The sequence below is a fragment of the Diachasmimorpha longicaudata genome, chromosome 11 (genome assembly GCF_034640455.1).
Source record: "Diachasmimorpha longicaudata isolate KC_UGA_2023 chromosome 11, iyDiaLong2, whole genome shotgun sequence".
Taxonomy (NCBI): Eukaryota; Metazoa; Arthropoda; class Insecta; order Hymenoptera; family Braconidae; genus Diachasmimorpha; species Diachasmimorpha longicaudata.
This window is the reverse complement of record NC_087235.1, coordinates 6,141,014-6,166,328: the sequence shown is the minus strand read 5'-3', so window position 1 is coordinate 6,166,328 and position 25,315 is coordinate 6,141,014. Positions and strand designations below refer to the sequence as shown.

The 25,315-nt window shown below is 39.7% G+C and overlaps 6 protein-coding genes across 10 annotated transcripts; 3 read left to right on the top strand and 3 right to left on the bottom strand.

Annotated features, from left to right (window-relative positions):
• Positions 1-35: 35 nt before the first annotated feature.
• LOC135167493 (ninjurin-A-like) lies at positions 36-2,597 on the bottom strand. Its single transcript, XM_064130746.1, has 5 exons — positions 2,103-2,597; positions 987-2,019; positions 694-734; positions 529-616; positions 36-168 (listed from the first exon to the last, which is right to left on the bottom strand). The coding sequence occupies exons 1-2, from the start codon at positions 2,442-2,444 to the stop codon at positions 1,813-1,815; spliced, it is 549 nt and encodes a 182-aa protein (XP_063986816.1). The 5' UTR covers positions 2,445-2,597; the 3' UTR covers positions 36-168; positions 529-616; positions 694-734; positions 987-1,812.
• A 337-nt stretch (positions 2,598-2,934) lies between these two features.
• LOC135167482 (uncharacterized) lies at positions 2,935-7,292 on the top strand. 2 transcript variants are annotated; one of them, XM_064130724.1, is made up of 4 exons: positions 2,935-3,569; positions 4,626-4,835; positions 4,935-5,490; positions 5,644-7,292. In XM_064130724.1, the coding sequence occupies exons 2-4, from the start codon at positions 4,639-4,641 to the stop codon at positions 6,178-6,180; spliced, it is 1,290 nt and encodes a 429-aa protein (XP_063986794.1). In that variant the 5' UTR covers positions 2,935-3,569; positions 4,626-4,638; the 3' UTR covers positions 6,181-7,292. The 2 variants fall into 2 exon arrangements, with proteins under 2 accessions (XP_063986794.1, XP_063986793.1); XM_064130723.1 differs by lacking the exon at positions 2,935-3,569 and adding an exon at positions 3,700-4,472.
• LOC135167484 (mitochondrial-processing peptidase subunit beta-like) lies at positions 7,290-9,331 on the top strand. The gene is made up of 6 exons (XM_064130727.1): positions 7,290-7,417; positions 7,491-7,721; positions 7,847-8,175; positions 8,268-8,620; positions 8,709-8,851; positions 8,914-9,331. The coding sequence occupies exons 1-6, from the start codon at positions 7,355-7,357 to the stop codon at positions 9,256-9,258; spliced, it is 1,464 nt and encodes a 487-aa protein (XP_063986797.1). The 5' UTR covers positions 7,290-7,354; the 3' UTR covers positions 9,259-9,331.
• LOC135167473 (zinc finger protein 554-like) lies at positions 9,331-13,719 on the bottom strand. The gene is made up of 4 exons (XM_064130711.1): positions 13,324-13,719; positions 12,877-13,254; positions 11,978-12,613; positions 9,331-11,885 (listed from the first exon to the last, which is right to left on the bottom strand). The coding sequence occupies exons 1-4, from the start codon at positions 13,462-13,464 to the stop codon at positions 11,055-11,057; spliced, it is 1,986 nt and encodes a 661-aa protein (XP_063986781.1). The 5' UTR covers positions 13,465-13,719; the 3' UTR covers positions 9,331-11,054.
• Positions 13,720-13,959: 240 nt separating this feature from the next.
• Positions 13,960-21,052, top strand: LOC135167477 (actin nucleation-promoting factor WASL-like). 2 transcript variants are annotated; one of them, XR_010299866.1, is made up of 7 exons: positions 13,960-14,791; positions 15,400-15,680; positions 15,779-16,075; positions 16,144-16,471; positions 16,772-17,188; positions 17,316-17,717; positions 20,923-21,052. XR_010299866.1 is itself a non-coding variant. In XM_064130717.1 (7 exons), exons 2-7 carry the CDS (start codon positions 14,702-14,704, stop codon positions 17,565-17,567), a joined length of 1,665 nt encoding a protein of 554 aa, XP_063986787.1. In that variant the 5' UTR covers positions 13,964-14,091; positions 14,157-14,701; the 3' UTR covers positions 17,568-19,526. The 2 variants fall into 2 exon arrangements, 1 of the variants encoding a protein (XP_063986787.1); XM_064130717.1 differs by lacking the exon at positions 20,923-21,052 and having other exon boundaries at positions 13,964-14,091; positions 14,157-14,791; positions 17,316-19,526.
• On the bottom strand, positions 19,431-24,564 carry LOC135167486 (uncharacterized). Of its 3 annotated transcripts, none has more exons than XM_064130731.1 (10): positions 24,166-24,564; positions 22,045-22,116; positions 21,827-21,965; positions 21,496-21,638; positions 21,220-21,343; positions 20,959-21,105; positions 20,696-20,880; positions 20,396-20,539; positions 20,122-20,243; positions 19,431-20,048 (listed from the first exon to the last, which is right to left on the bottom strand). In XM_064130731.1, the coding sequence occupies exons 2-10, from the start codon at positions 22,082-22,084 to the stop codon at positions 19,893-19,895; spliced, it is 1,200 nt and encodes a 399-aa protein (XP_063986801.1). In that variant the 5' UTR covers positions 22,085-22,116; positions 24,166-24,564; the 3' UTR covers positions 19,431-19,892. The 3 variants fall into 3 exon arrangements, with proteins under 3 accessions (XP_063986801.1, XP_063986799.1, XP_063986800.1); XM_064130729.1 differs by having other exon boundaries at positions 20,396-20,557; positions 20,648-20,880; positions 24,166-24,563; XM_064130730.1 differs by having other exon boundaries at positions 20,648-20,880; positions 24,166-24,562.
• Positions 24,565-25,315: the final 751 nt, after the last annotated feature.

Below are 25,315 nucleotides of genomic sequence, written 5' to 3'. Positions count from 1 at the left end.
AAACATACAACAAAATAATGAAAAAATTCTTCCCATAAAATGAAGATTTTTTTATTTGTTTTTAAATATAAATTAATAAAATTTCTTTCTCAATATTTTTAATAAATTAACAAGTGATAATTAGGGGATGAATTGATAGTGGACACAGCTGAGGTCATTTTTTCCCACCTGCAACATAAATAATTGAGAATTAATTATCATCAATTAAACAGTGAAACAATTGAATCGTTTACTGATTGCGCATTGATTTATCATCTTCGTCTGGACTCATACGCTCCACAAACCCAACCATCTCCAAAGCTCACTGATAATAATGAATACAATAATTAATAATTGAAATTGATAAAGAAAATTGATTAATCATCTTAATGAGAGTAATCAGGAAAAGCTCGATCAATAGAAGAATTTCTCTGAATTTTCCATTAAATATTTTTTAAATTGAAGTCTTTATCGCCGGAAACTCCAGCGGAATTTCATCAGCAGTATACCCTGACGAGAATACTCTCGGATTTCCTCATCACAACCCACCTTTTTTGCCACCTTTATTCCCGCCTTTCGCGTCGGCCTTGGCCTCCGACTTGCCCGACGCAGGCGCAGCAGCACCGCCCTTCTTATTCTAAACATTATCAATAATCGTTAAAGAGCAATTGACAGCAATTCACTTAATGAATTAATTTGACGGTAAAAACTCACATCTCCGCCCTTTGCACCGCCACCCCCGCCCCCGCCGCCTCCTAAACACAATTATCCAATTTATTTTGAATGTAATTACATCTCCGCACGCAACAAATGGAGGGGCAAGCCGTCCAAAAAGCCGATAAAGAGTGAAAAAAATTATTTTCAAACAATAAAAATTTTTTTCATAACAATTTATTAACCTCGAGCCTCTAATGCCGAGTGCGACACATTTAATCGAGCTTATAAATTGAAAAAAAAAAATTATTTGAGAGAAGAAAGTTCAGAGACAAATTATGATGTCATCTCACCTTTTCCCTTTCCCATTTTTCCGCAGTAGATTTTCTGGACTCGGGATGAACGTTAAATTTGACGTAACACCTCTCAAAACAAAAATTGCACTAGGACGTAAGCTCCGGCAATGGCGGCTGCACTTACCTTTGTTTCATGCACACCGCGCAGCCTTCACGGTGATGTTTTGCCAGTCGTTTTACCACCCCCCGCGAAACCCGACGGGGGTGGGGAAGAGAGACATCCCAGTGACGGTGCACCGAAGCTCGGGGGAAATCGCGTTGCATATGACCCACGTTTGCAAACTGAATCGCGGAGCTTTTTAATATCAAATGAGAGCGGTTGGTGCCCTTGAATCTTGTCACTATTTAGAGCGCCTGATTACGAGCGATACTTGCCAAGTGGGTCGGTCGGGGTGCTGAGATGCATATTCAATGATCTCCATTTGCACTGAATCCCCTCCACATACGCTGAGAAGAAAATAATTGCTTTTACCAAGAGCTTTTACTCCCCGAAGGGAACTGCCCATAAATATTTCCCAAGACCTCCTGATACCAATAAATTAATTAGTAAATAGCGTTGGGGCAAGTAATTTTATTCGCAAAAGTCAAGAGGAGAGATAGAACTAAAAAAAAATATTTGTTCAACGACTTTCGATGATTTTTCATAATTTTATTTACAAAATATAAACAAGTTTATTACTCATATATTTTTTGATTGGAAAAGTCGTAAAAAATGAATCTAAAAATATATATTCCACGATTCCATGTCTGATATCAACGGTGGATGTTTTATTTTTTGGTCGTTTAATTTATAATTCAACTAATAAAATAATGATCATAAACGCTATGTGGGAGGATTTACGTTATTCGGAGCGGCGCCCGGAACAACAGGTGGACTCGTGATGCTAAACGCCGCGACGAAGACATTTATTATTGTTATAAGGAAGACCCCAACAACAACGTAGTTATTAATTCTCAATGCTTGAGGTGACCTCGATTTTCCCTTGATATCGAAGCGCCCCTTGAAGATGAGACTGACACCCACTGCCACCTAATAAATAATAACAACAAACCCACACATAAATCCTCGGGAATTGTTATCGAACTTGTGAGAAATTTCCCGGGTAAATTTACCTGGAGGGAGAGACTGATGGCGATGAGGCAAACAATAAACCAGAAGGTCGGGCTCTCCCTCTGGAACTCCACGAGGTACCGCAACTGATTTGCGTTAGCTGTGATCAGGGCGACGTCCATCATCCCCTGGGCCACAGTCTTCTTCGCCGAGTATGTGGACTCCTGTCGGGCGGCCCGACGCGCCTGATCCGTCGTGTCAATTTCGAGAGCAGTTTCTTCTGATTTGACCTCCACAACCCCAAGCTCGACCTCATCCCCTTGGCTAGTTCCAGTCACGGGACTCAAGTCCTTCACAATCGGTTTTTCTGTTATTTCCGGGGGGAGTCCAGCGTCTTTAGCCATTTTAATTTGCGAATGAGTTAGTTTCTATGTTCAGTAATAGAATATCACATCATTAACGGAATTTTACAGGATTATTACTATCGCTATTGTTGATTAAAAGCTTATTATTGTTATTAAATCATTGCGACCACTTTCCCCGAGTGTTTGAATCAAACTGACTCCCGGCGCATCCCACATGATGAACTTCATCAACCGGAAGCTGGAGTTTGCGGGAAAGTGGAGTACGATAAATGAGTTTTATCAAATTTACCCGGGGAAACCCAACTCTATGTGTAAACACAAAAAATTGAACCGCAGTGAGGAAATGCGTGAGACTAAGTTGGATGGCGTCAACATATTTTTGTGGTGACAATAAAATTGTGAAGTGAAAGACTTCTTCAATTTTTTTCTGAGAACAATCAGACATTTGATTTAGTGTCGATAATTTATTTTAGTCGGGGAAATAAATAAAGAAAAAAACTTTAGGCTTTATGTTGCACAATAGCTTTGCGTCATGATCATTATTTATTTGATACTTCAAATTTTCGGGCGATGGAAAATTAATAAGTAAAATAATTTTATCCGTTACAACAATTGTCGATTTGCCATTAAATACTTAAAATAACACAAAACAACGCAGTAATAGAAACGCAATTGAATGTTCCCTCTGATATCCTCAAGAATGGGATTCTCTCGTCATCTAGTGACTGGGAATCCCTCTCCCACTTACCGACCGTCGATAAGCCCCGTTTCTAATTCTGCGTAGTTCTCTCCCCTCAATATGGCGCTATTTTGACAATGCTGATGTAGAAAATATATATTTATTATGAAACGTGCAAGTTGAGGCTAAACAGATCCAGTAAACAATAAATCCAATTACACCCAGGAAAAAAGATCCAAAAATATCCAGGAGCCTTGACCTCGTGTATCGAGGCCAAGTGCTCTTTCACTTTTACCTGCTCCAATCGACGCGCAAACGCATTGACTTGGAGGAAAGCTTCTCCACCTCAGTCCAATTGTCATATGTGAGAAATTTATTGAGTATTTTTCGTTATTATTCCTCTTCATTCCCAAATTTACAACGACTGAGGCTCCGGACGAAGTCCCAGGCAATTGTGCATTGAAAATTCACCAGCTCCACCACAGGTAAACACTGAACAATTACTCGTTTAATTACTCATTACCTCCAATTAATTGTTCTAATTGTAGGTTATACTTGTTGACTCTTGATTATACCCTCTCATTGTTTACATATGAGGCATTCACTCCTCATTATTTTGCAATCACAGAATCATTAATTGACTGATTCAGTTATTACTCAATTGATTAGACATTTATTCCTCAAACTAACGAAAATTTCAGAGCAGTTTGAGGAATGAAAAACATGTTGTTGGGGCATGAAAAAATATTTAGTTTTGAATTGAATAATTTTTATGGAACGTAAATGAGACATTCGGGTAAAAATTAAATTCTATAAAATTAATGCAAGTGCAGAGAAAGGGAAAGAAAATTTAGGCTTTCAATTTTTTTTTGTTTTTTTCTTGCTATTCTGACAGTTTGATATTTCATAATCACCACGTCTCGTGAATACGCAGAGAGATTAATTTTCTCCCTTATTTTTGCATCAGTTCTGTGTCTCAGAACTAGACACTTCTTCGTGTTGAATGTTTCTCGCGTAAATAAAGAATGTTCGGAGTTACGACTGAATGAGTACTGTCTGCATGAACAACCCTAGAATTCACATGACCAAGAAGCACAAAGAACGGTGGAAAATACGTCATATTGCTTATATTCCCTCTGTTTTGGGCTTTCTGCCAGAACATAAAGAGTGAATATGTACAAGTCAAAATTAGATATTTCAGAAGCATCAGAAACTGACGCATTTTTCCCACAGTTCACTTGTGTCTTCTCCATGTTCATGATAGTGCCGGATTTTTCTATTTTTCGGTGTGTGAGAGGTACAATGGCTGAGAGGGAGAGTGTGGAGGCCCTTTGGGCGAAGATCATAGCCACCCTGCAACCCATTCACGGTCCAACCAACTGTGTCATGTAATAAATTATTAAAAATTTGAACATTCAGTAAATTTATTCGATTGACGCAATTGCTTAAAAGGTTTAATCGTGACAGAAGGATTCGATCACAATTTTGGCGATAACTTTTCAATTAACGGGGACCAAATGGATTTTTTTGTTATTTTGCAGGTGCAAAGGGAAAATGAAGGGCAAGCGGAGCAAATCCCTGTCCCCAGAGCCATCGAGCAGTCGAGATGCGAAAATTCCAAAGCTCTCGGACTCCTCCGAGACGAATGGAGAACCGGAGGTCGAGCCGATCAGTATTATGGAGTTCTCCGACGATGTTTTGCTCAATATCATGACGTATCTCACTCCTCAGGAGCTAATGTCACTCAGTTTGTACGTCAAACAATTGTTTTCATCTCCGTCTCAATGGAATGCGAGATAACAATTTTTTTAAAGGAAATTTGAATAACAAATTCATTTTTTTTCGAGCAGATGCTGCAAAAGACTTCACAGTGTCTGTCGAGACCGAACCCTGTGGCGAACAGTTGACTTCCGGTCGAGCCCAATGCAAATAAAGGATCTGAAAAAATATGTGAAATTCCTGCAGCCCCTGACGAGAAGTATAGCCATAAACGGAAGGACCCGAGAGTGGGATGAAGGCTCCCTGGAAGAGCTGAAGAACGACCTTCTCTCCTCCATCTGTGAGACCTGCATTAGCCTCAAGGAGCTCATAATCGAGGAGTATGCGATAATAAGCACTGAGATTCGTGTCGTCGATTTCCCCTCCACCCTCGAAACATTCTCCCTGAAGGGCAGCAAAGTCTGCAACCTGATGACGAACAAATCATATTTCTTCAGGATGGACACTCACATGCCCAATCTAACGTGCCTCATCCTCACCGACTGCCAGTGGGTAACTGGTCACTCTCTACTGGTTATTAGTAAAATTCCCAAATTAAAAGAGTTGAGGCTGAACTCGTGCAAACGATTGGGTGAGTGCGTGGCATATGCTAGTCTGGCGACGAGATTTGGATTCAAAGCGTTAGAGGTAATTTTGAAAAAACAGAAGCATTAATTATTAAAAAATTTGAAGATCGATTGTTTTGTCGATTTCTTGAATATTTCGACAATTTTCTCTCATGAAAATGTCAGTTTGATGACCACTCGTTTGATTAATTTTCCATTGATTCTGATTCGACAGATTTTAGACTTGAGGTGTACTGCATTCGGTGACAGTGAGATCCGTTGTTTCAGCAGTACCAAGACTCTGACCCACATATACCTAGAATACTCCCCTGAATTCTCTGAAATGCATGAAATCAGGGAGCAGAGACCGCGTCCCCTTCCACAGAGGCATTACGAGGATAATCATGTGGTGCAATACATAGCGGCCCCTGAGGACGACTTCTACACGTGGAATGATCCGTCGCGTTGTCGAATCAGCGACGGATCGATTTGCGCCCTGGGAAGCTACATTTGTGATCGTGGAGTTCTGGACAACTCCATCAGAGACGTAATTCGGGTCGAGCCGGATATTCGAGTGCTGAATAATCCGGACTTGAAAACATTAGTTGTCAGGAACTATCCCCTCGTCACGAATCAAAGTCTGGTGCACTTGGCAGCGAACGCAATGAGCCTCCAATACCTCGACGTGACTGGCACGGGCGTAACCCCCGATGCTGTAGCCACATTTAAAACACAGAAACCTGACGTCACGATTATTTCGTCCTTCGGGTGAAAGTATCCCGAAATCAATTGCATTCAAAATTCAATTTTCGACTGCCATGCAAAGTATTTAAAACCACAAAATCTACTTGATCAATTAATGTATTATTTTCTTTCTAGAAACGCATGGATTCAACAGTTGTAAGTGCATACCACATTGTGTTTGTAAATAATAATGACTTTATTTACTTTTACACCACTCATTGTAAGAATACTGCGCTTGACATTCGAAATTTTGGTAATGGAATTTTTAAGACTGTTGTTTTCCTTATTATTTCTACTTCATCACTGACTCCAAAATCTGAATTCGTAATTCAAAAGAGAGATCGCACTGGGAGGGCGAGATAACGGGGGTCTTCATCAATTAATGTCAGAAATTGAAAAAAATGTTTTCATTGGGGAAAAATGCAAAATTGAAAGAATTCTTTTTTCTTTCTTTTCCATCGCAAACTGTAATTTCTGTATTTCAGTACGCTCTCCCTCCGATATACGGACGAGTGCGGCGAAATACTGCAGGATGATTTTTGAATCTCAAAAACTCTCAGAAATACTGATAAACGTGATAATTGTTTTTTTTTGGAAAGTACAATTTTTATTTTGTGATGAGCCTAGACTGACCTCAATGGATCAATTTATAGCCGAGTTACGAATGTTGAAAAACAAGTAATAGTGTCTATTTTGCCCCATCCCCTCTCATTCCTCATAGACAAATCGTTAAAAAGTCAAAAAATCCATAAAGATATATTGCAAAAGAAAATATGTATTGATTGGAGTTTAAGAACCCGTATATGAGTAAAACTCCTGTTATATCTACTAATGGATATTTCCAACTAACGAATGATAACTCAGATATGTAAAGTTTTATCATAATTTCTTTTCCATTGCACTAGTTATTGACAATGAAGTACATGTATATTATAATCTAATTGTTTTAATGTTCGTATGTGTACGTTTGGGTTATGTGTGATAAAGATAATCATGTTTTTGTGAAAAATTTATATTGTTGCATCGAAATGGTATCACCGAAATTCGATATTAAATAATTTTTGCAACGTTAGGATTTAATAATCGAGTGACAACTGGGCTTTGTAAAGAATTATTTAATAAAAGAGGATAAAAAACAAACGAATGGAGAAGCGAACGTCGATTGTTTTGGTTGAGTGTTGGAGGGTAGAACATAGTGAAAAATGTGGGGTTTACGAGGTGCACTTACTTTCTCCCGAAGAATTAATTTCAAGGCTCTGTCAAGGGTGAGAATTCTTTAAAAATCATTTGAAAATCGTTCCAATGACTTGGAAACACCTTTCAACGTTTGATTCGTAGTTTGCTGCTCGCGGTTTATCGTCTAGGCCCATTCCCTGTGTCGAGGGTCATGTGGGGGTCCCTGAAGGAGTCATGGACTCGACATTCTTGAAGAATGACATGAAACTGGTCTGCGAGTACAAAGCAGACTCTTGCTTCACTGCTGTGGGGTGTTTTCTCCCTGCTGGGGCTGTACATGAATATCCACAGGAGAGAGGGGCTGCTTTATTTATGGAGCATTTACTGTTTCGAGTGAGCAACAAGGAATTGACGAATTTCTTTCTAAATAACAATATTGTGTCGATCTGACAATTCTCACGACTGTGCGGGAATAATTAATCATGGGAGTACTCAGGGAATAACATTATTTTATGTAGAAAACTAGATGTAAAGATCCCGACGATATTGACGAGGAGCTGGGGAAAATAGGAGCTAAGCTATCGACAACTGCCACGCGAGATATTTTTCTCTTCTATGGAACGGTCCCGTCGTGGGACTTTGAAAAATTGATGGGACTGTTGGCGGAGATAATTCTTGATGGAATCATATGCGAAGAGGACGTTGAGAGGGAGAAGAAAGTCATCCTCAGGCGTTTGGAGGAAATGGAGGGGAATTTCGAAGGAATGACGATGGATTACCTTACAAATGTTGCATATCAGGGCACGAACTTGGGGAGGAGTGTCTATCCAGAGACCTGTGTCATCGAGTGAGTTCAGCTAAAGCACGAAATTCTGTACTTTTCTTCCTACCTTGAGCAGTAGGTCCTGAATTCCTTACGGTCCATTATTTTTTATGCAGGACAATGACTGCAGACACAATCAACGCTTTCAGAAACCGTCTCTTCAGGCCCCACAACATGACGATGATCAGCACTGGTGGCACATCCATCGAGGACCTGCAATGCATCGCTGAGAGGTATTTTGAGACTGGAGACCCTGATCCTTGCAAGCCCCCTGAACAAATAGATCAAGAAGTGTACCCAGCCTCCCTGTCCTTCCGATACACAGGCTCCGAGATGAGGTACAGAGACGACGATCAGGAGTTGGGGTACGTAGCCATGGCTGTGGAAGGACCAGGGCATGGAAATTGCAATGATCACTGTGCCATGACTGTTGCCAAGGACTTCGTGGGGCAGTGGAGCCTTGCTGATGGTCAGTACCCACTTGTCAGTACCGGGAACAATTCCAGAAGGAAGAAAATTAAATTTTCCCAGTACTTTAATGATTTTAATTGTTCCAGCTGGCTACAAGAATAATGCTCCATACCTGGCACAATGTGCCTTTGGTACAAACATGTGTCACCTCTACAAATCCTTCAATGTGGGATGGCATTGCACTGGACTCTGGGGATGTTACTTCGTGTGTGAGAAACTGCAACTAGAGGTGATCGTCTCTGAAATTTTTCTCCCCACGATTTTTCAGTTATGTAAAGAGTAAACTTTCAGGACATGGTCTTCATGATTCAGAAGGAGTGGATGCGCCTCTGCACCTCCATAACTAGTAAAGAGGTAGCCAGGGCTGTGAATCAGTGTAAAATGCGGGAGTTGATGAGCGTGCAGACCCCGGAAGACAGATTCCTCGACATTGCGATGTGCATTTACCATCGGGGTTCCTATCAAACGTTCAACGAGAGACTCTCACGATTCGACGGAGTGTCTGTGGGGGTATTGAGAGAAGCAGCTGACAAATACATCTACGATCGGTGTCCGGTGATCGCGGCAGTAGGTAGGATCGAGAATCTCCCTGATTATAATTTCATCAGGTCTTATATGTACCAATTAAGACGATAAAGGAAGGATAAATAATTAATTTGATTAATGAGACGCAGACACGTCATTCCTCTAAAATAAAAAAAACTGCAATCACTCTCAAAGATTCTCTTTATTTGATATTCAGACGTCGAAGGATTAACCACACTACCTATCCCCCAATAATGACGGAAAATTTCTAATTTAGCCGAAAGTTCGATTACAAGTTACAAAATGAAAACGCAATTCGATGAGTTAAAATTATTCATGGCGATTATTGAAATGCAATTTAATCCGTATATTTTCCTTTATCTATTCTTCTTTAATTTTGGTCAATGGCACTCCACTAATTCACTAATCAAGTCTTCCAGAAATTGTATAATCCCGTAACTTCAATCACACTTACATGATAATTATCATATATAATCTATCAACCTAATTGATAAGAATTACGCATACAGTTTAAATTTTCTCCTTATTCATCTCGTCATCCTCCCTTTACACAATATAGTATTCTTTGGTCTTAAAATCATCTACTCTACTCCATATACATGTATGTACATGTGTGTACGCATACATATAACTAATTATCAACTAAACACACTTTCCCTAGAACTGTTTATTGAATTTTTTTGAGTTTAAAGAGCCACAGCTGACCGCCAAATAAAAAAAAATCTATATATATATATATATATATATATATATAATAAATAAGGATTTTAATTAGATCCAACTAGTGCTTGGCACAGTGATCAAGTATTGCACAATTTCACTGAAAAATAATCGCTCAAAAATTTAAGACATCATTGGAAAGCTTTTTGTCATGTGTTCAGAATAAAACAATCTAGAAAAAAAACTAAACCTCCTGTGGCTCCACAGAGTTGTTATCACGACACAAATCACGATACGATTCCCCAAAAACCAAATATCTACGTAAAGTTAAATACTTATCAGATATACTAGTGGAATTATTTTTTTTTCTGAAAAAATAGTCGATAACGGCGACACTGCGCCCATCATATTTTCAATCTCCAATCGATAAACCTAATAGTACACTTCAATGTATTTTGCACGAATATCTCGGCTGTTTCTCCCCATTTCATTAACGCGCATCTCAACGAAATGACCCTATTATTAATTTATGTGTACCTCTACCCATCACACCTGCAATTATAATACTCCAGCATTCATCTGATAAAATATTTACACTGTTATATAAAGTCTGTCAGTCTCTTAAGCGCACTGCAAAGAATTCATGTAAAACACTTTTACACTGAAGGGGTTTTGTTTTGCATTATTTGTTATCGATGTGGCGAAAAACATTTTGATTATCGGTATTTGCATTTTATAGTGTTATTAAAGTACAAAATTTGCCAGAGGGGTCAATACGTTTATCGAATAAAACATAAAAAGTGCTTGTTGGCCGAGGAGAAATTAAAGCTAGAAGGCTGGATTGCATTTACGAGCGCTCAAGAATTTTTACTTTTACTTTTTCATTATATTCATGAAATTAAAATACTTGGAAATGTCAAAAGATTTTTTTTGACCATGATGATTTTTTGATCATAACATAGTCAATGGAAAGGTGTAAACAAAATTGTATCACAGAAATGATCTGCAGTTAATTAAAAAACGAATACATCCATAAAAAATTTCTTACAGACCCACGATTCAAAATAAATCCTGAAATAAACTGGAATCAATAATATCCTCAAATTCCCAAGCTCTCGTAACGGCAGCCCAGCAGATGCGTGTCTACAACTTTTCCTTTAAACGACAACAATTTTGTGATTATTGCCATTGGGAAGAAGCACATAGTAGACACGCTTACCCTTATCTCATTGAAACCCTTGAACATTCCCCTGATACTGATTGCTCCCAAAGTTCTGCTGCTGGCCTTGCTCCCTCTCACCCACCCCCTGCATCTCAACAACCTGTCCCTCCTGACCACTTCCACTCCCCAAGCTGCTCGTACTAGTGACACTACTCGTGACAACCCCATTACTCGTGCTGACAGCAGACTGCTGTCCCTGACTACTCTGACTGCCATGATTATTCTTCGACCTGTGTCTCAGCTTGTGCGTCGTCAAATACTGCTTAACCGAGAAGGCTTTGTGACAGAGATCACACTTATAAGGAAGAGGATCAGGACAATTATCTCCCTCTCCCTGAGTAGGTGCATGAGTGGTGAGATGCATGAGATAATAATGCTTAACGACAAAGGACTTGCCACACGTCTCACATATATAAGGCCCAGCTACCCCGTGAGTCTTCCTGTGTTTGTGGAGATTATCCTTCCTCGAGAAGCTCTTACCACACATTTCGCACTCATGCATCTTCTGTCCAGTGTGTGACACTGAGTGGCGCACCAGGTGCTCCTTTCTACTGAATGCTTTGGCACACGTTGTACATACATAGGGCCTCTCACCAGTGTGCAATTTTCTATGCTGAAACAGGTGCTCTTTTCGTTTGAAAGGCTTGGCACATACGTCACAGCTGAATGATGTTGTTGTGCCATTTCCAGTCAATGGCTCGTCCTTGGTCTCAATCTCGGAAACCTCGTTCATCAGGGGAGAACTTGGACACTCGTGGCTGTTCAACTGGTTCAATGACTCGAAGCTCTTGCCACAGTCACGACAGTCCAGGTTCCTTCCAGTTTGGCAGATCACCTGAGGAACATATGAAATGTCCATAATTCATGTTCAAAAGTTAAGAATCACATGCGACTATATCCTTAATTAATAATCATTTAGAAAATCACCTGAGGATTGACTGTTATGAGTGAGTTTGTTTCTGGACAGGTACGTATGCGTAGGAATTCAGAGATTTGACCGATGGAATTTCGAGCAATTGCATCTTCTGATTTTATAAAATCCTTCAACTCTTTGACTTCGTCTCGAGGAGTTTGCTGAGTGATAGCTGAGTCCTTGAAGTTGAGACTGAGAAAGACCTCGGGACCGGCTTGAACTGCAGCATAGTTCTGGACACTAGCATCTGAAGATTCCAGGTTTTGATTCTCATTGGTTTTCGAGGGAAGTTGATCCTGTTCCTGGTCGACGTCTGTTGCCTTCAGGAGAACGGTGCTAACAACCTGGGTCTGTTGGGACTGTTCCTTTTCAAGTTGCAATTGGCGTTTCTCGAACTCTCGTAGCTGCTGAATTTGGGTTATTGTGTTGATTGGGTTTTGTTGCTGGGAACGTTGGGGCTGGAGGTTTATTTGATTTTGGCTCTGTATTGCATTCTGCACCTGCAGTTGAGGCTGGGATTGGGCCTCTGTGAGACGAGCCTGGGGAGAGGGATTCTCAGGAGACAACTGCTGGGAGGTTTGTTGTTGGTAGCTGTAGTGGGTCTCGGCTGTTGCTTCGACCACTGCAGCTGCTACCCCACCAGATTGCATCTGCAAATTGGGAGATTGGAGTGAATTGGTTTATGAACAACTAAATTTAATTAACCCAGTAATGGACTACCCTTCTTATGTGACTAATATCTCCCAATCAAACGATACGTTTTCAAAAAATCAGGGATCATTGTAAAGCCTGGAAAAATGCCTCAAAAATGAAACGTGACTCTTTGAAATTCACTCAGCCAGTATCGAGATATTACCGATAGACACCGGTCGATCCAGAAGGAAAACGTAGAAATCATGAAAAATTGAAATACCTGCATGGCACATTTGTACTGCTGCACCCTCGCCTGCACCCCACTGATAATCTGTATATTCGAAGCATTTAATCCCCCCACAACGACCTGCTGTTGTCCCTGTGTCTCCGGCACAATAAGGGGATCGCTCTCCTCCTCCTCCTCCTCAATCTGATCAATCTTAAGTGGATCCTGAGGACTGGCAGGTGTCTCCTTCTCAGTGCTCTTGACATAGACCTTTCCCTCCTTCAGAAAGTCCTCTGAGAACCTCAACGAAGTGAAGTACGACTCCAGCATGCCCTCAGCACTGACAACAGTCTCCCTAAACTCAATGTAGTTCTCCAATTTTCTCACACACTCGTGACAAACGATCTTTGGTAGCGAGTCCTCCTCCAGAACCTTCAAAATCACCCATCGAAGCCAAATAAATGCCCATGTCCACCAAGAAAAAGTAACAAGATAACTAACCTGAATTGGCAGATAAGTTTGTATTTTACTCTGGAGTTGCCTGCGACGTCCTTCCTCTCGAAATATGTTCAATTTATTTCCCTCACTGCTTGTGCAGAGTCTGCACAACTCGTAATAATTTACCCTTCGGTATCCAGACATTTCTCCCCTTATTTTTCCCGCGCAATTAATACACAAGTACTCGGTGTAATCCTCGTTACACAATTATGATGAACACACTCGCCGGAGTAAAATTATCTGGTCACCATCTTAAAAACCCACAGACACTTTTATTACGAAACTTTCCGGAAAAATAATTGGACATTTGTTGACATGAATGCGAAGGCTCAGGTGCAAACTGCAGACTCGATTTATCCAATGTCCGCCATTTGCAATTTTTTTGGCAACATGGCTGACTGCAGCGCCGGTGAATGCCCGCGCAATTATTCAAAATTTTTTTACTCCTGCAACTGCAGTCTATTCTAAAGATAATTGTTTCAATTTTCGTTTTTTTTATTTTAATTGTAAGGTATGTCCAGAGGGATCTGCTGATAGTGCTCTCCATATTTTGGAGAAGAATGGATTTTTTGTCTGTTAGAGAGTGATCTTGGAATCACGTCATAATGTGAGTCATGTCGTGAATCGAAAAAGAATGTAGATGATTCAAGATCTCACCAATTCAATTAGCATAAAAAGCACGTCACGAATTGTCGTAGAAAATCGTCGTTCTTGTTGCTGGGTGTGCCAAGTATTCGCCAAGTGTTCTTTTCGTGGTTAAAAAACCAACAGGTACGGAGAAGTGATTATAGATTACGCCCATTGATACCGTCAATATATTTTTTATCGAACTGTAGCATTGAAATAGCGGAGAATTCGGCCTTCACCTGAAATAATCGAAGGAACGAAAAAGGACATGATAAATTGGGCTTTTGATCAGAATGGGAGTATGGGAGGGGTTTAGGTTATGAAGGGAATGACGGAACGGGGTCCATTGCGAACCGGATGGACGGGAATGTCATCAACCGTCATTTGAGTTTCCTGTGCCCAGTGCGCCAGACGTTCAGGGAGTATATTTTGCCTTCGTGGGTGGTGGGTTTTTTAATGCCCCCCTCCGACACACAGTTCAAAGATAAATGTCGGCAGAGTATCTGGCAGATTGTTTTTTTTTTATTGTCCATTAACTTTGGTTTCATGGTGATGGTTAATTCGTGGAGATAAACAAATTGTGGGAGTGATTGAAATTATAATGATAATTGTCAAGTGCCAGTGGTGAATAATAAAACATGCGCGAAGTGCTGGAACATTGAACATTTTTTCATCGAAATATTGTATTTTTTTTTTCAACGGAGGCAGACCAACACCGATGAACATAACCTGCCGACCAGGTTAATACAGAGTTATGAAGAGTACCAAGGATCACAGGGGATGTGTACTCCTCCAACCTGAGGAGAACGAGGAGGTTTACGGGTTAATTGGAAATCGTTGCCAGGTGAGGGACTAAGATTGAAGGTTTTTTTTTTACTCAACCGTGAGAATATTCACTCGTTGAGTCAACACTGACCTACATTTTTACGCGGATGCTGACTGTGTGAATTTGGTTGTTTTTGCCATTGTGGGGAGTTATTATTCATTGTAGTTTAGTGACCTCGATTCGAGGAAAATTGGTTTTGCTGTGTAGGTGGGAATTGATATTCCAGGGATTTTGTTGGGCGAAAGTGCTATTTCGACAGTTGAGATTTGTCATTGGTGACTGATTCTTGAACTTTGAGTTGTTGGGTTCTGGAGAGAGGTGTTATTAGAAAATTGTTAGCCTGAATTTCTTAAACTTATTCTCGTTCTAGAACTCCACCCGAGCCAGCTGAAGATACAATTTCCTCCAAACATTTCCTCAAGCCGTTTCCTACTCACCAACTGATAACGAACAACAACAAATCTGTTTATAAATCCTACGAACAGAGATACCCCCATAAATTTTCCTTCCCTCGAGCCCACTCACGCGTTTAAATCCCAACAACCATATTAAAAATACCAAACACTCGATAAAGAATGAATTGTATCGATAACGAATAAAAGGGAGTTATGCAATTGTGATTGCAGTGCCTAGCGGCAGGAGTCATACAGTTATACTTGACTGAGCCTCCTGCCCATCGAGAATGGATAAAGAAGAACACCGGTGTGATAACGTTGATAAGGGATAACCCAAAACGCAGTTACTTCCTGAGATTGTACTGTTTGCAGAGAAAAGCCATGTTGTGGGAACAGGAATTGTATAATTCAATGTCGTATAATGCACCTAAAACATATTTCCATACGTTCGAAGGGGAGGACTGCATGGCAGCATTTAATTTCGCTAATGAAACTGAAGCCGTGATTATGAGGTACGAATTATCCTCCCCCCTCAACAGTGCCAATAAAAAAATTTGGTATTTTGCGAGTTCAATGATTTGTTTTGATCAATTTATTCGCTTTTTTGTAGGAGTGTCCTCCTGGAAAGATTAAATGCCAATAAACAGAGGAGGCAGGATAGAAAAGCGAGATTAGATGCTGGGATGCAACAGAGAGTGGTAACATTACCCAGGAGAAATCCGAATAGTACCTCTGATTACACTGGATTCCCGACGAACACAGGCGCCAACACCCTGAATGGCTCGTTATCGTCGTTGGGAGTCAATGGAAGTTTGGGGAGCTCCATGTACAAGAAAAAAAATAGACAAGAGAAGGACCCCAAGAGGAAATTGACCACGGCGGATATTGGTCTACCTTCGGATTTCAGGTAATGGTTGTGGATAATTATGAATAATATAACACTATCTAATTTAATCTAATGTCATGGTTTTGCAGACATGTGGCACATATGGGACGGGACCCCCATCATAATCTTGAGTGGGACCCCGATGATGCTAAACTCAAGCAATTTTTCGATGCGGCCGGCATCACGAGGCAACAATTGACAAGTAAAAGCACTCGTGACTTCATCTACAGTTACCTGGATGCGGCTGGGGGAATGAAGGCTGTGGAGAATGACCTTGGGAAATTAACAAGACAAGCTGGACCCACCAGTACGCAGTCGCTGCCAGCATTACCAGTGCCACCTGCGCCTAGCTCTGATCCACCTCCTCCCATTCCAGCCCGGACGGTACCTGTTACGACGAGTCCTGGAATTAACAATGTGAGCTAATCAATTATCCTCATTAAGCGATTTTACGGGTTTTTTGTCTGAGATGAGTGCCTCATTTGAACGAGGAAAAACCAGTTTTTTGAGTTTTTATTGAATTAACATTCCAGTGAGGGTGAGAAAAAGCCAATTATTTAATTGTTGCAGGAATTAACTAACATTTTCCAAGAATGATTTCTGAAACTCTCCTGGAAATAACGAAACGTGTATTTCAATTTTTTTCTTCTGCTAGAAAAATTTTGCGCTTGCAAAAGACGTCTCTGAATGTCCCCATGCGTCTGATTATATTTATAGAATCAAATAAGAAGCACACGACCATTGCCACCAGTACGAACGAACGTGCCTCCACCCCCTCCGAGTGCTCCACCTGCCCACAGGAGTCTGCCATCACGGCCGCCACCCCCCTCAGGCTCCCCCGGTTTACCGCCACCTCCGCCGGTACCACCGCCGCCACCACGAAGCACATCCAACACATCGAACGTCTCCAGTGTCTCGAATATTTCCAGCGTTTCAAATTCTTCGAGTACTTCAGCTCCAGCACCACCTCCACCACCACCACCTCCCCCTCTTCCTGAGTTGGAAAGTATTGATACAGGAGTCAGTAACGCAGTATCACCAGCGAGAAATGGAAATAGTAGAAATAATAATGGCGATGGTGATGATCTTAGGCCGAAACTTATGGACGCTATCAGAAGTGGTACAACGCTCAAGGTAAGTCAGGGACCTCATTCTAATCCATTGACATCCTGAGATGATTCATGATTATTCCAAGACCCTGGGAACAGCCGGAATTTTATTTCCACGTAATTTGAATCGTCAATATTTTTTTCCCACGCAGAAAGTGGACCAGACCGAGAAGAAGCCACCTCCAGTCACCGACACGCGCAGTGACTTACTAAATCAAATTCGTGAGGGAATAGCCCTGAAACCAGTGACAAGTGATCCAAAACCAGCGGCTCCGTCAGTTCCCCAAGGCGGCCTAGCTGGTGCCTTATCCCGTGCTCTCGCCGAGCGTTCGAAATTGCTCGGTTACGCTGGCGACAGCGAGGAGGAGAGCAGTGACACCGAAGAGGACGAGTGGGACGAGTAAAACAAAAATTAAAATCCATGAGAAAAAAATGCATAAATTATCACATCTGTACATAAGAGGACGAAAGAAAAAAAAAGCCGGTGTTAGTGGCCTCGTGGGTGGAGAGTTTCAATGGCCCTGTGGAAGATGTTTTTTTGACACGTCACTCTGGTAAGTTCATTAAATCACCGCATCAAATGCAGGACGCAATAGTATTTTAAAAGCGAATTAATGCGCTAGGGTATGAAAACAACAACACAATAAAAACTTGTAAATTTTTTCTTTTCATATCATGTATTTAACTGAAGTCTACGTGATGTGCTCACAAATATACATATGTATATACTTAAATGAGAATTAGAAAAAGAGAAACGATGAACTGAGGTCACACCTACGTGTGCCTGCTTATGTCTCGTGTTGCAGGATAATTCTGTTACCTTTTTTTCTTTTTTTTTTCTGATGTGATGATAATTATTCCAACGATCGGGTAGTGATTGTCATCAGATGATAATTAAATTTCAATGAATACCGAATAAAAGAGTGATTAAAAGGGTGAATTACTTAGGCAAGTATATAAATATTTATATATTGAAATTCACCACTGAGGAGAAATCCTAGTCAAACAGAAAGAACTATCAATCCTGATAAGTTAACGTATTTCCTTTTCTTTTCCGCAATTCTATACAATGGATTACATCGGAGGTCTAAGTAACTATTACTCTAAACTGAGAGTTTAGTTTTTAATTATGAAGTACTACTTACAAGATTTGATTGCTAAGTTGAATTCAAGGATATTCGACGAATATCCTTCAAGCATGCACAACAGTTAAAAGTGACAATGTAATTATATTTATAATTTATGAGAGCCGAGTATGATTATTAATAACACTACGTCAGAATTAACTGGGAGTAGAAAATTACAATGAAATGATTAAAAATATTTGAAAATTAGATTATTTGAATTAGTTCCTTTGGGAGAATGAGAATTATCTGGAAATTTGGTGAAACTGTCATTTACAGATACAAATTTTCTTCCATTAGCGTATTTTTGCAATCATCGAGAGCCACAAGAGCGATTAAACTACAATTAGATCATTGCGTGATTTTTTTGCAAGAAGTTGATAAAAAATATCAGATATGTATTTTTTTATTCAAAAAAATACTTGTCTAATTTTTTTCATTCGACTATCATATTCAACACTGAAAAAATGTCATACAAAACCCCAATTGTCGTGTTCCGTCGGGGGAGATTACTATTATTTATTTCAAACAATCAATTCATGTTGAGCCAAGATTAGTTATTATATGGTTATAAATATATATCTAGGAGTAATTGATTGAAGGATTTTCGCGTGAATAAAATGCAAATATGCAGGAGCCTGTACATAATTCTTCATTGAAGAGCATATTTTTGCAATTAATCGTCAGTGATATAGCGTAAAAGTACTTTAGGAGTTTTTTTTGTTCAGTGTGAAGTGATGGAGAGATAAGGGGTGAGATAAATCGTATGGAATAAATTTTTCGCTTTTTTTGTATGTTAAATTATCTTATCACTGAATGATATTGAGGGAATATGTATAACAAACGAGCAGAAATGTGATGTACCCGTTTTTCAATACATTCATCGATTTTTTTTCAGTTTATTATAGAAAATCATTTGTACGAGAAATATTCCTGATTTAAATCCCCCAAAATTGTGAAAATTCTTCATCTATTCTTTCTCCACCATTTCAACACCCGATTTCTACGCATTATTTTATCCACATCTGTATCTGTCAGTGAATATGGGCCTCGGACCAATAGAAAAAAGGATATATAAATTATTAAATTAATTAAACAAAAAGTAACAGAATAAAAAAAAGAATACGACTAAAAGTTGATTAATTCCATGATAAACATCGTCACTGGACTAGAGGTTTTATTGAATGTACAATTCAAATTCGGTACTACAGTGCAGAAATATACTCTGATTATTATAAACTACCTACAAATACTGAAAAGAAAACAAGAGAAACAAATTGTTGAAAATAAAATCAAAATATTCTTTGGTATCACATAATTATATACAGGTAATTAATATTCATATTTAAATGTTGAAAAAGAAAATGTACATTTAAATATTTAGGAGACGCATCTGCTGGCCTGGCAAGCTGTCGTATTAACTAACGATATCTACTCCAACGACATCATCATTAAGCACTTCATTATCAATTTAACAAATTATCCAATTAACAATTCGATTTAATTAATCTCCAGGTTCAAATAATATTGCCTAGTCTGCAATATTCCCTAGGAAATTCCATTGTTGAATATTTCGAAACAAAAGTAACAATTATTTTACGTCATTTATATAAAATATAAAGCAATAGTGACAATAACTGATGGAACTATCGTAGATCTTAAACAACTTTGTCCGTTCTTCAGGCCTTGCTGGTTCGGCTCGTCGATGTTGTTTCCACCGAAACTACCGGCAGCTGGGTACCATGATTCTGTTACAGAGTCCTGGATAAAAGTATTACGTTAGGAGACAAAATTAAATAGTGAGAAATAAAGATTGAAAAATTAGCAATCGTACTTTATTTGTCTCAGGCCAGGTACTCGTAGCCCAAGCTGGAATTTCTGTTGTTTCTTTCGATGAGGGAGATGTCCAAGACATTCCTCTCCCGTAGTTTGGGGATCGTTGAGTAACAATTACAGCTGAAATCATATTATAAATATTTAAATTCCTTTTTGTCAATCATAAAACATTTTTCGTTCATTATTTAATCGTTAAAAAAATGCGACACATTTTTTGAGCTCTAAATTAAAAAGCAATTATTTCCACTGAAAATGGTTGTCAAATAATTTACCAGGTTCTTCGATACTCTGTCCAACAGTAGACATGTCCCCCTCGCCCTCACTAGTCTTCACCTCCGGCGCCTCTACCTTCGCCGTCACCTGGGAATTGGACACCTCGAGTGTCGGCGGTGGTCTAGCATCGGGCTCTTCATTCTCTAGAAAATGATAAACAACTTTCGATTACTATTAATCACTATAATTCTTCAAAGGTCCCCTCATCCTTCCTCATTCCGACATTTTAAATTCTCCACTTGTATCCTTACTTGGAAGAACGTTTAGGGATCTGCCGGTGCTTCGGAACGACGACGCACTGTTTATTGCATTTGTACTTGCGCCGTGGAAGGTGCTGGCTTGTCCTGCGTAGTTGTCGGGTGATAGGGTTCGTTGATAGGGACGTCGGCTGATACCGCGATTACCTGGGTCTTCGTCCAACGGGCTCACCGCAAGGGCTAGGGAACTTTCAGTTACCGGCTCTGGACAGTCGCTATTATTTGGTCTATAAATAAAACGATAAATAATTATTTTTTCACACTTCTAGCAAAGCCAATTTAATAAAATAATGAAAGTGACGTACATGTAAGCCTGGCACTGCTGCTGCAAGAAGCTGAGAGCTCTGTCCAAGATCTGCCCCGAGAACCGAGAGGCTGCCCCACCGGGCTGACCCCCATCACATCTCTTCCGCGTCTCGGTAATGACGCAAGCCCGGAAGTGGTGATGAGCACTGAAAACAACATAAAACATCAACTTCGCGATGTAATTTCGCACATAGGACTGACGAATTGAACGTTATAAAGAACTGCCTTCATGTTTTAGGAGGCAATAAAAATTGACTGACCAGCAGAGGCTCCTCCTCGCCATTTCCCCCTGGGAGACCTCATCTACCAGCGCTGTGTACTGATTACCGCAGTGCTGGGCCTCGGTAACGGTCGCTTTCAGACAGCTGGCGTACTGCAGGTACTCTGAAATTGATAATTTAACGAGCCCCGAGTGAATGCAGTTATTCTGCCAGGAATATCTCGGAAGGGACGATATTCGAACTTTTTTGCCGAGAAAATTCTTCGTAGAAATTATTTTGAATTATTTTTCATGGAGAATTTATATAATTTAATACCAGTCTGATACGAAGTAACAGAACACATCTGATGGACCGAGGCAATCGGCGACTCCACCGCCTGATTGAATTGCTCCCGGCGCTGCTTCGTGAAGCATCTGTCGATATACCGCTTGATGCAGTCGACGAAGCTCGACCATGTCCTATTAAGTAAAAATAAAAGAAAAAAGCAAACAGCAAAATTATGGGTTGAATTGCCCTGAGAGCTTTGTCCTCCCTCGTAATAATGTCTATGGAATCTATACTCCTACTAGAGCTCTAATGTCAAGTGACATTTTCGTGTAATTAATACGCATTCTTGGTGAAATGGTTTTTCCTCAGAGTTTCCTACCTGCAGACCATATCAATGTCCCTCATGTTGTCCGGAAAGATGAGATGTGCGTCTTTGAGGAGGGGATCGGCGAGGGCGACGCATTTCTGGTGGTCCTCCTTGTTGCAGCCCTCGCAAGCAATCACTTGGATAGACACACCTGATCGGTAAATCAGATTATCATGACTTATTCGTCGCTCAGGTGACTCTAAATATTCGTAATAATTCAAGGCACTTACTTATCAGTACTAAATTGAGCGCAATTGCTTGGTAATACATGTCGATGAATAAATCAGCGGTCTATGGGTCTCCTGGAATGAAAATGTGCCGATTCAAAGACAATCACAATGTAACAGGTGCCGTATCGATCCCGTGTCTTTTGTCCATCCTTTACGTAGGGCACCGCTCATTTATTCCCGCGGTCTAATGGTAATGTCGATAGGACGCTTAATGGGTCATTTTGCAAGGCCGATGATTCATATTTCAGTGGAAAGTTTGGAAAACTAGGTGTAATCGGACCTAGAGTCAGACATTGTGGTCTTTACACGAGAAAATCGGAATGTCTTAACTGCGCAATGTCAACGTCAAGGATTATTCAAAGTTTTTTTTTATGTTTATCTTTTAATGGGATGTGACCAGGTAATTGGTTGCCGGTGGGCTCTGACAATCGTGGTCGACAATTGAAACGAAAAACAATTTTTTTATGATTTTTTTAAGCTGCGGGAGAACTCGTCCCGACGCGCACAGGGTGACGTATCCTGGAATAAATAGAAGAGAGAGCGGAGGGAGGATTGATGTTTCAAACGGATGGAATTTTTTTCTTGTTTCGGATCGGGCAGAATTTGCTCATGCGAGATGTCCAGTTCCGGGCATTTCCTACTCAGGAAAACACAACAATGACCACACCTGAGTGCACCCATGTGCGGCCACTGAACCATGAGTCGCGTGAAAAGGCAACCCGCCGTTTGTTCATTAATCCGACACTCGTAATAATCAGAAATAGAAAACAAATTGTATGAAATGAGTGGGATGTAATTTTTTACGGTTATTTTCTTGGAAAAGTGATGTTACAATGAGCTGTTCGTTCTTGATCATGGGGATTACGACATCGTGACCAACGTTACGATGAGTAAACGAAAATATTTGAGAATTAAACAATCTAATTTAGGGCTTATGCAATTAATTACCTGGCAATGATAATCAACATTTTTCGAGTGTTTTCTGTGTTTCTAAAAATATTGGGGGATATGGGATATTTTATTTTATAAAATCAATAAAACCATTCACATGATTTTGTGGGGGGAAACTAAATGATCTCTATTTTTGTTGAATTGCAATTCAATGTTTTATTTGCATAACAAACACATAGTTCTCGACAACAGTAATTCCCCCAAATGAAAGGTTTATAGCATCGTAAAAAGAAACGTTAAAAGTTGTTATAAAAATGTCAAAGAGCTGAACAATTGACTCAAGTTGTATAGGATTTCCCGGACAACATATTTAATTATTAATGAAATTTACTTTAGCACTCCATGCCCACACTGATAACACAGAACAATAAACTCGATATCCAAACAAAATAAAAAAAAATCAAAGAACATTTTCCTCAAAAGAAAAATCATTTTCAACAACTCCATTCAACATTCGCTGATACCATAAATTAATAGCATTATCTTATGCTCGTGCTTATACACTGAAATTGATTTTTCTAAAATTGTTTTGATAACCAACGCACATCATCGGTGTGTGTCGGGTCTAGTTCCCAATAACTTCATATTCCTGAATAATTCACCGTTTGCGCACAGTATTTAAGTGCAAGGTAAGAGCCTTGACTCTGGGATTGCAACTACGTATGTGCGTTTTTCTTTCCTTCATTTCTTTACTCAATGCCCCTCACACAGAACCCCCTGAATATCTAGACCAAACTAATAATAATGGGCACGAAAGTGAATTTCATTAAAAAAAGCCGCGTCTATATTTTATTTCGCGTCAGCATGTAGTGCATGAAGAGGATCTACGAACGTCGGGGAATCACCGGCATGTGTAAATAGAGGAGCGCAAGAATTATGTTCGCAGGGAATGGAGCAATTAGACTGGATCAAATGTTCAAAGGGAAAAGAATTAGATAATCAGATTTTTCGACACCGGGTGTGACTCATGTTGCTCACAAATTAGAAATTTTTCGGAACCGATTTTCTATGTTAAAAATTTTCATTTTATTCCTCAGCGTATGACTCACATGGGAACTTTTTACTTTTATAGATAAATAGATCAAATAAAATTCAACTAGATCAATATACCAATTTATCATGGAGTAGAATTCGCTGTCACGTTAGCAATAATTATCAAAAATCACTCACCAAAATTCTTCTCCGGAAAATTTTCCCCAGAATAATGTCCAATACCTTTAAACAGGCAACTCCAAGTTGTGTTTCATCCTACAAACAATTAAGCTCTAGAACATTTTAAAAACCACCGGAAAATGAGCTAAAACAAATTTCCAGTCCAGTCTTTCAAAAAAAAAAAAAAATCGATGGGGGAGGCAAGAAAATGCACGTTATTTCACTGATTGTTTATCGAGATTACCCTTCTGGGCACACGTTCACAGTTGTTCAAATGCACACGAGATCCTACCGTTTCGAGTTACGCCGAAGTACTGGCTTGTGAATTTACAGGAGAAAACGTGGGGCGATAGTTTTGTACACGGTAAAAGTATCGTCCAGGGGAGTGCAGTCCAGGTTGACCAGGTGTTTAACTCCTAGAGTCGACTGAGAAACGGTGGGGAGAAAAAGGGTGGTCACTCCCTCTCCTTTCTTCGCTAATCGATGCCCAACAGACAGATCATTTGTCATATTAAATTCTTAACAGGTCCTCACGACCTTTGCATATCAACGTCTATAATTTCTATTTCAGATCTGACATTTCTAGGTTTGATTAATTCAGGGTTTCTGTTGTCGACTGAATATGGGAATTATCCACTTCCAACTCATCAGCTCTATCCATTTTTCAATTATTAAGGGAAAATTCTAAATGGCTTACGTGTCTCCCAGCATTATAAAGTAAAAGTTGGAGTTAATTTTGCGTAGAAATAGAGAACTCGTCATAAAACTTTCGTTGATGGTTTTTTATTATAAAGAATCGAAATATTTTTTTTTCCCAAGCATTTTAAGAACATTTTTCACCACCATTCAGTTGTAAAATTTAATAGCACAAATTTTTATTGTAAAATTCCATCTGTTTTTCCTTTATTTGTTAAAAAAAATCAGTAACCTTAAAGTAAAGTAGGACATTAGGGTGAGGGAAAATTCTATTTTAAAATCTTTTATGGGCTCTATTGGTGGTCTACATCTTGACGTGTGCCCTCGTGTATATCAACTGCCCTCTTGTCTGACCCAACAATCTCCTGAAGATAATCTCAAATATAACTTTGCCCTCCAACTGTGCGGAATAAATCGATCAGTCTCGACGGAGACTCTTCTCCATCGTTCCTCCAGCAATGAAGGAGTTTAT